The 9496-nt window shown below is 43.4% G+C and overlaps 1 protein-coding gene across 3 annotated transcripts; it reads right to left on the reverse strand.

Moving 5' to 3' along the window:
- On the reverse strand, positions 1 to 9479 carry HSDL1 (hydroxysteroid dehydrogenase like 1). 3 transcript variants are annotated; one of them, XM_083452719.1, is made up of 5 exons: positions 8434 to 9479; positions 5464 to 5697; positions 4794 to 5239; positions 3173 to 3249; positions 1 to 988 (listed from the first exon to the last, which is right to left on the reverse strand). In XM_083452719.1, exons 2-5 carry the CDS (start codon positions 5681 to 5683, stop codon positions 640 to 642), a joined length of 1092 nt encoding a protein of 363 aa, XP_083308845.1. In that variant the 5' UTR covers positions 5684 to 5697; positions 8434 to 9479; the 3' UTR covers positions 1 to 639. The 3 variants fall into 3 exon arrangements, with proteins under 3 accessions (XP_083308845.1, XP_083308847.1, XP_083308846.1); XM_083452721.1 differs by having other exon boundaries at positions 3173 to 3400; positions 8434 to 8585; XM_083452720.1 differs by lacking the exon at positions 8434 to 9479 and adding an exon at positions 6268 to 6288.
- Positions 9480 to 9496: the final 17 nt, after the last annotated feature.

A 9496-nucleotide genomic window follows, 5' to 3' on the forward strand; every position in this document is an offset into this window, starting at 1 on the left:
TGAAGAGAGGCACCTAACTATATTTGCGGAATTCAATATAATTGAAACATAGTATAATTCAATATTTGAGTTTATAGGGCATCATTTCATAGACAAACAATATACTGTACTATTATTTCTAGCTGTGGAGACCAGTCTTCTCTGGATACAAAAAAAGCAGATGTCTTCATCCGTGCTCACAGCTCCAAACTCAGAGCACTACAAAGCATACTGACAGTAAACCACACAGGTAGAAGCAAGTCACTAAAAATCACAGTATCTAGAAAGTAGCATTTGTTTCCAACTCAGAATATTGCTTCAGTGTTCCCAACAAAGCTTCCATGGAAGAAGTCAAGCATACTCCACTTGAAGAGCAGTACCCAGTTTCAGTATAGAAAAAGCCTTTGTCTGCCTGGTGCCCTCCGGATGCTTTGGACTACAGCTCCCATCAGTCCTAGTCAGCACAGCTGTTGCAGTCCAAACCACTTGGAGGGCACCAAGCTATGCACCACATGACCTCTCTCTGCTGTCAGCTCTTAATGGGGGTTCAGTCCCCAAGCATCCTAGTCAACTTCTTTAGTATTCAGGGGACCCCAGCATTGCCCACTCATGTCCAAATCAGAAAGACTCTGGCAAGAATCACTCAGTACTATGTAAAAATCAGGACCCCACAGACATCATACAAAAGAATATCAGCTTCCTAACAACAGGGTTCCTTTTTACCGCCTGCGTAACATTCTTGATGGGCCCTGCAATGAGATAGGAGCAAGATGAAGTCTCTTTTAAAAGGTACATATCATCATCATCATCATTATCATTGAAGAAAATCCATCCAATGAGAGTGGGGTTTTGTGGTAACTGTCCAACTAGGCTGCTGGATGTTATCTGTTCTCCAGCTGATACTTTTAATGCAGTTTTTTCCTCCCAAAATGGCATTTTTTCAAAATGAGCCCAATCGGCACACTCCCCTAACCCAGAGCCATTCTGGAATGATCTGTGCAAAAAAACCCTGGAAGACAAGAGAGGAAACACAGGTTAGAATTAGCACATAAACGTAAAGATTAGCACATAAAGATTAAAACATCAGCATGAAATAAAACCCAAGATCTAACATGAAGAGTCTCCTTCAGACAGTGAATCATCCACATCTCCCATTCCTTCCTTTCAGTTCATAATATAGGAAGCTGCCTTCTATAGAGCCAGACCATTGGGTCCATCTAGCTTAATACTGTCAACACTAGCTGGCAGTGACTCTCTAGGATCTCTGGCAAGGGACATTCCCAGCCTTGCCTGGAGACTGAACCTGGGACCTTCTTCGTGGAAGTCACATGCTCTGCCATTGAGCTATGATTCTTCCCCCCTCCAACTATTAATAAAAAATAAAAAAATTAAGGGATGGAAGTGTAGCAGAAGACACAAACATGCTGGTTTTATACTTTCTTTAAAAAGAACTTTGGGGAAGTTTACTGCTTGAGCACTTCGTCTATAAAAAATGTTAAAACTTAATAAAGCTAACATTTCGCATGGGTTATTGCAGCTAACCTGGCATCCTTGTCTATCCCACCTCCTGTAGGCTACCATAAGTATCGGGTGTGCACACACCCCTGGTCAAGCACCTGGCATTACAATGATGACAGGTGACCCTTTTTGCCTGCACCAACAATCTGGTGATTAGCACCACATAAGCCCCTTTCTGCTTACCCTGCACCTGATGTTATATAGGACATCAAATGTGGGCCCAATGGGACCTGGGTGACCTAAGTAAGCCTGTGAGCCAGAGGTTCCTCACCTCTCCTGTAAAGCTTTGGACTCTGAAGCACTGTCACATGTTCTGTGAAATCTCCCCACCCTGTTTCGCCATCCTTGCATTTGCCAGTACCTTCTGTGGCAAGATTGGTGGCCAAGCATGAGAGGGTCTTCTATATGTGGTGGCACCCCATAGGTGGAACTCATTGCCCTAAGATGTTCAGCTATCTTCCTCTTCATTTGCATTGCAAACTGAAAACTTTCAAGTGCCCATTGCTGGTTAACATATTGAGTACAATGGTACCTCGGGTTACATACGCTTCAGGTTACACACTCCGCTAACCCAAAAATAGTGCTTCAGGTTAAGAACTTTGCTTCAGGATAAGAACAGAAACTGGGCTCTGGCAGCAGGAGGCCCCATTACCTAAAGTGGTGCTTCAGGTTAAGAACAGTTTCAGGTTAAGAACAGACCTCCGGTATGAATTAAGTACTTAACCAGAGGTACTACTGTACTGCCTTTTGTGTTTTTCTTCATTTGCTGCTGCTAGCTTGATGATTTGTGTTTTAATGGTGGGGCATGTGTTGTTTGTATGCTTGCTTTTAGATTTGCAAACTCTTTTGAGCAACTTCCTTTAAGGAGGCGGAAAAGTAGGGTGTAAATGGTTCCGAAGAAATAAAAATGTATGCAGCGCAGAACTAAGAGCAGTAATTGATGCGCTAAGGCAGGTGTAGGGAACCTTTTGCCCTCCAGGTGTTTCTGAACCACGGTTCTCATCATTCCACACTATTGGCCATGTTTGCTGGGGATGATGGGAGTTGCAGTTCAGCAATATCAGGAAGGTCAAAGGTTCTCCACCCCTGCACTAAGGGAAGAGATGCATTTTCCCACCCACAAGATACTACACAAAGTACCACAGTCTCTGGGTTCAGAGTCAAGACAGCTGTATGAAAGAAAAATATGTTGGCCTGCAATACACAGAATCATACACAGGTTGCAATGTAAGAACAGCACTTTGCTTTCTGTGCTTCTTTTATTTCTTTTGTTAAGAAAATGAGAATTAAACAAATAAAACTCTATAATAAAATAAACAAAACAGAACACAGCAATAAAATTAAGCAATTAGCTTTCGAGAGCATTAGCTGACAGTCAACACACACAGGAAGCTGCCTTATACTGAATCTAGCTCAGTATTGTTTCAGAGGCAGACAGTCTCTCCCAGCTTTATGTGGAGAGGCTGGGGATTAAACTTAGGGACCTTGTGAAGGCAAGGCAGATGTTCTACCACTGAGCTACATCCCTTCCCCAAGATCAAGTTCCCCAAGATCATGTGTGAACATTTGCTTCGAAAGGCTCATTAAAACCAATCCAGGCTGCATGGTTCAGCCACCAAGTTAAGAAAAGTTAAGAGAAAATGTAACACAGAAGCAGCTGAATTAATGATATTACCTGGATTGAATGGAGGGAGTATCCTGGAGTCCTTCTGGATAGTCCAAGGGTGGCAATAGCCTGGTGCGCGTATTCATCTGCAGAAGGCACAAACAAGCTCTTTTTGGATAACGTGGGGCTGTATTTTGACATGCTGGTGCAGACGAAAGCTGGACATAAGCACTGAACAAAAATGCCTTGGGGAGCATACTCATAATAAAGCGATTGGCTGAAATGGTCCAGGTAAGCCTGTCAAGGTTAAGAGCAGACAATTAAGATTCTCTGGATTTAACATGGGGGAAAGGTGTGGAGGACAGACATTGGCAGCTTAGACAACCTCTATTGACCGACACATGCAAGGCACAACATAGATGGCTATGGAACAAAGTTTTACCAAATCAGCACCCATCCCCAGCTCTGTATGTCTTGCTGACTGGCCAACTGCAACTTAATAATAACTGCTTTGGCATAGCTCTGCACAACCAAGTACCTTCCAGATGATTTGGACTTCAATTCCCAGCAGAAACATCTAAAAGACACCAGGTTGGGGAACACTGCTATTGCACATTTAGGCTACAGTTATCTTGGGAGTCAGTCCCATTGAACTCAAGCAGGGCTTACCATTAAGTAGACATGTACAGCATTGCTCTTTTGGTTCCTTTACAAAACACACACCAGCGTTTTACCATTCAGCTAACAGAGCAATCCTGTACATAGTTACTCTTTAATAAGTTCCCTTAAATTCCCATGTAAGTGTGTATAGGGTTGCAGCCTCAATTTATAAAGCTGCCTTCACTGGAGCAAAGTAGAACGCTTAAGCCAATACATTCCTGAAGCAGAAAAGCCGCCATGGCTGCTCCTGAACCCTTTAAATTTTATCCTGCCTTCCATTCCTGTACATCTCTGAGCCGGAGTTGTAGGCATCTAATTCAACCCTGCCAGAGCCTTTGCAGCAAGGATGAGGAATCCTTTCCAGGCCAAGGATAGTATATCCTCCATCCAGGCAAGCAAGAGGCATTATCAGACTTCAAGGACATGTTCCAGCTGTTTTAAAACACTTGAAGGGGGTGCAAAGCAGGGCTACTGCGCGATGGTCTGAGAAGAGTTCTGAGGGCCAGAGAGCTGCATACTTATCCTGGGACCTGAGGTTTCCCACTCCACCTTCAAAAACTTCCAGTTCTCAAAATCCTTATCCACAGAAACAGAAAAAAACATTTCCGTGGAGAAAGGATGTGTAACTATCTCTTAGAAATAATGATTCTGATAAGATAGGGGGTAAGAAACCTTTCTAGCCTGGCAAGCCAGATTGTTATCTCCCTCCCCCTTCGCAGGCCATGTTTGACAGGTGGGCAGATGCCACAGCAGCCTGTTGCCTGCATGGGTCTTCAAGTGCCCTGCACTTTGAACATGCAGTGATCAGCCAATTGTTGGATCTTCAGAAGCCCCATTCACTGCACAGGGCAAGGCAGAGCTTTGAAAGGGACTTTGCAGGCACCATGGTAAAGGGCAGGTGGCTATGGCTTGGCTGAAATGGCCTCATAGGCCAAACAAGGAGACCTTGTGGGCTTGATCAGGGCTGCGTGGCTGGAGGTTCCCCACCTGTCATAAGAGAACACATATATTTTTATATTTTGAAACTCACCTTGGAGGCTGAATATGCCGTCATTCGTGGGGAGGGGTGGTAAGAGGACATAGAAGAAACGTTCACGATAGCGCCTTTCTTTCTCTGTACCATTCCTGGCAACACCATGTGCACCATCATATTAGCTGCTCCAATATTGATGTTGATGAGATCCCAAATTTTATCCTCTGTCAAATTGGCAAAATAATCCGGGTGATCATAGAACACTCCAACGTTATTCACCAAAATGCCAGTCTCTTTGCCTAGCAGGGCCTTCTTGATGGCAGGGTACACCTGGCGGCCCCTGCTGAAATCTGCCACAACTACTTCCGTTTCGACCTTGTAGGAATCCTCAATATCTTTGGCAAGAGCTTCCAACATCTCCTTGTTCCGGCTAATTAAGACAACATTCACCCCGTGGCATGCCAACTCTTTAGCATAGGACTTCCCGATGCCTGAGGTACAACCTGGAGCAGATCGAGAGAGCAACGAAGATCATTTTTAGACTCTGAGACTAAATGCATTCACTTAGTCAACCGATAGTTGTAGAGCGTTTACAAAGGGCTTATGCATTTTTATGTCAGTATGGGGTCTTCCTAAAAAAAATCTCAACAACTTTGCAGGTGTCAGGAATTTTAATTTTTGAAATATGGCAACCCTAGAGAATCTGTGTGCTCCAACTGTCTCTTACCTGTTACAGCAGCCCAGCTTCCATACAGTTTGACTAAATCAGGCCTGCTGACCAGCCGAGGAATGAAATACAACCTGATCAGGCTGTACGTGTTGCTTGCAACAGTGAGGGATGTCTTCATTACGTAGAAGGCTCCAATGAAAGCCAATGTCTCTATGACACAGCTGCAGGCCTGCCCAATCTCTCTGAGCAAGAAGGAAAAGCTGTCCACAGCAGCCATGGTAAAACAGATGTCTAGAAGGGAAGAAGCAAAAGATGTTTGTAAGGAAGGAAGTATGTATTTTTTCCATTGCTTCATTTAGCCAAATCATTGACTTCATATTCCAATAGGTCATAAGATGCTAAAAATAAAAATGACCATTTCATTTTGTTTCAGGAAAACCCAAGAGCATCTGACACATATATCTATTATTCTTCGATTAACATAACATATCCCAGTAGAAGTCAAAGTGGTTGATAACATTCAAAGCACAATGAAACAATAATAAACAACAACAATAATGATAAACCTCTCAAAAAACAACAGCATGGCAAATAATTAAAACAACCAAGTCAAGATGCAATGCAAATATAAATCTAAAGTTTAAAGTAGGATGAGTATTGGAGGAGGGAAGTCACATGGGTGTATTATTTACAATTCTTATTCTTTGCTTCTCTTTCTTTTCTTTTTTTGTACTGTTTTTATTTTTTGGGATATTATATGTATTTTTTTGTCAGTGTGAATAAATACTGTTTGTTTGTCTGGAAAAAAAACAACAACAACCAAGTCAGCTTAAAACACCAGGGAAACCCCACCAAACTCACACAGTCAACCGTCCTGAACAAAACTGCCTTCATCTGTCTTGCAGCACTGCAGAATGGGATGGCTTTACAAAGCTTTGCTTTCAGAAAATGCCGTTCCAAAATCAAGTATGGAGACTCTGGCTCATGTGTTGCTATTTTACTCTTTTCAATGAGACTTCCACAAAGAGCTTATTACTCCATTGCCATTATCATCTCACTGATTTTTATTAGGACAAATTTTATGCAGCCTTCCTCCTTACAGTCTCAGACAATCTGGCAACAGCAAATTCGGCAAACACAGCCAATACCAATAGTGATGCTGCCAGTCAGGGTAGACAATAATGAGCTAGATGGACCAACAGTCTGACTCAGTGTAAGGCAGTTTCCTATGTTTCCTTGTAACCCCTGCAGGCCATTTTAAAAGGCGAATGGGACCCCACCTGCCAATGACCTGACAACATGCAAAATAATAAAGTCAAGAACCAATGAATAACAAGAATAATGAATTAGTAAGGTTGGATATTGTCACGGCTAAAAATTGGCTGCTGTTTCTTTAATGCTAAAATAACTAAGTCAGCATGAGTCAGCGGCCTACAATGCAATCTTTCACCAAATTGTACTTGTGGCACTGTGGGTTAAACCACAGAGCCTAGGGCTTGCCGATCAGAAGGTCTGAGGTTCAAATCCCAAGTGACAGGGTAGCTCCCGTTGCTCGGTCCCTGCTCCTGCCAACCTAGCAGTTTGAAAGTACGTCAAAGTGCAAGTAGATAAATAGGTATCGCTCCAGCGGGAAGGTAAACGGCATTTCCGTGCGCTGCTCTGGTTCGCCAGAAGGGGCTTAGTCCTGCTGGCCACATGACCCGGAAGCTGTATGCCAGCTCCCTTGGGCAATAAAGCGAGATGAGCGCCACAACCCCAGAATCGGTCACGACTGGACCTAATGGTCAGGGGTCCCTTTTCCTTTTTACAGTCATACCTCATGTTACATTTGCTTCAGGTTAAGCGTTTTCAGGTTGCATCCCAGGGCGACCCGGAAGTACCGGAAAGGGTTACTTCTGAGTTTCACCGCTCGCGCAGATGCAGACGCACAAAATGACGTCATGCGCAGAAGCGGCGAATCACGACCCGCGCACGTGCAGGTTGCATTCTGCTCATGTTGTGAACGGGCCTCCGGAACAGATCCCATTCGCAACCAGAGGTACCACTGTATATAGAGTGGTCAATGTTAGTGTCGGGTGTGGGTTGGTTGAATGGTAGAAAGATGGTTGTGTTTGGTGTGTGCAAAAAGCTGTCGGTCGTGGTTGGAGAAGAAGACTTTTTAAGAATAAAAGCAGCAATACTCTACAATAATACTCTTTCTCAAAGACTCTTGTGCCAACTAAGGTCTGAGGACTAGGCAAAGGAGTAAAAAGGAGGTCAGAACCTTTGTTTTTTACAAACACCGACAGATATTATCATTATTATTAACACCACCACCAACAATCTGGTGCCCCCCCCCCAGATGTTTTGGACTACCACATCAGCCCCAGCCAGTATGAAGGGAGTTGTAGTTCAAAGCATCTGGAGGGTACCAGTTTAACAAATGTTGTCAAGCCATTTCAGCCTATCCTCTATGCATTTGTCCCTGACCCTTCTGCACCCTTCTTCCATTTTTCTGCAGTCAAAATCATAACCTAACCTACTTAGGAGTAACCACCAATGACTTCACTTTTACTTAATTCTGAGCAGACAGAATTAAGCAGATTAAGCCTAAAATTAACCCATTTTTCATAGAACTTGAAATGCCAGACAATTTTCGTGCATCATGACTTGCATCATGATCGGATGTATATTTACTCAGAAGTAAGCCACGCTAACGGAGTTTTGCTTCCATGTAACTGAGGGTACAATTTGCACCCTTGGATGAAACAATAAAGAGAGAGGTCTCTGCTGTTCCAGAAATGATCTGTCAACTTTAAATTCCTAATAATTCCAAATATCAGTTCTGCTCTTTAGAGCAGAGAACAAAATAACATTATTAAAGTATGATATTGTTGATTCCCAACCCCCCAACCCCTTCTGACCTTTGAGCTTTTGCTTCTGAGTAATACTATAAATGTTTTACAAAAAAAAAAACCAACCATTGTCTTTAAAAAGCAAGTAAATCAAATCCATGGCGCCAAACCCGTTTTGCCATATTTCATTTACCTGTTCGTTTATGCAACCTGCGATGTTTCTGCGCTGCTGCCTTACTTAATGACCTGACTTTAGTTCAGTTGGAAGGAAACCTTCCCGTTCTCAGTTCCACCCGACCCTGCGGCTATGAGGAAAATCTGGGGAGCGGATTTTCAAAATCGCTTGGCAAGTAGGCTGTTCACAGACCTGTCAAGTCGCGATCCAGTTTCCAGGTTTTTGTATTGCCAGCTTTAGAAGATCAAAAGCCCTTCGTCCGCCCGCACAAGGGAAGGGTCCTGAACGCGCTGTAAAAACGAGCAGCGCAGAAAATGCTGTGTTACTTCTGTTCCTTGCATGGATACCTCGCTTGTACATAAACTTGGTAAAAGCCATTATCTGTCCTAAAGTAAATTTTGTCCAGATGAATCTAAGCTTATTATATTAATGTCAACATAAATCCCCTTAAAGGACTCAGAGGCATCACGGAAAGACCACAGAAAGTTAAAGTTTAGCATCATAACTACACTTCTGGGTTCCAGGCGAATGGCTGAGCGGCTTCCATTTGCGTGACAATATGATTCCTCCAGGAGCTAAAACTGCAAACAAAGCCAGTCGAAATGCTAAAAAGAGGGGGCCGTGTTCTTCCGCCCGCCCGCTCCCTCACAGCACACGCAATTTAAATCTCCCTTTTAAAGTTGTAAGCGACGGGCTACATTCAAATTAATTTGTATAGTATTGAAACCTCAGCCTAAAAGCGTCAGAGGTTGGATTCGATGGCTTCTGTGACCCCCTCCAACTTTTATGATTCCTTCTAGCAGTGACTTTGGATTTGGGGGTCTAGAAGCTTGTGGTCTTTCTTAAACCCCAAATCTCTGATAAAAAGAATCATTAAAAATCTGAAGGAACCTCAGAGGTCATCTGATCTAACCCCTTGCCTATATTAATGTCTGCTTCTTCCTTCGTGAGTATAGGGGCCTTTTTCCGTGAACTGAACTCGGAAAGCTTCACTATAGAGAAAACGGGATGCTGATCCGTTTCTCTTTTTTTAATCTCTAGTCTAGAGGACCATTCGGTAGGAGGAGGGGCGGGGCGGGGC

This window comes from Podarcis tiliguerta (genome assembly GCF_965153285.1).
Source record: "Podarcis tiliguerta genome assembly, chromosome: 8".
Taxonomy (NCBI): domain Eukaryota; kingdom Metazoa; phylum Chordata; class Lepidosauria; order Squamata; family Lacertidae; genus Podarcis; species Podarcis tiliguerta.

What these genes read in the sequence shown, in the direction of transcription:
- HSDL1 (XM_083452719.1), bottom strand. Translation starts at nt 5,683, where the DNA reads ATGGCTGCTGTGGACAGCTTTTCCTTCTTGCTCAGAGAGATTGGGCAG. An exon ending in AAGCTGGGCTGCTGTAACAG is followed by an intron (nt 5,240 to 5,463) that starts GTAAGAGACAGT and finishes GATCTGCTCCAG; the next exon opens with GTTGTACCTCAGGCATCGGG. An exon ending in ACTCCCTCCATTCAATCCAG is followed by an intron (nt 989 to 3,172) that starts GTAATATCATTA and finishes CTTGTCTTCCAG; the next exon opens with GGTTTTTTTGCACAGATCAT.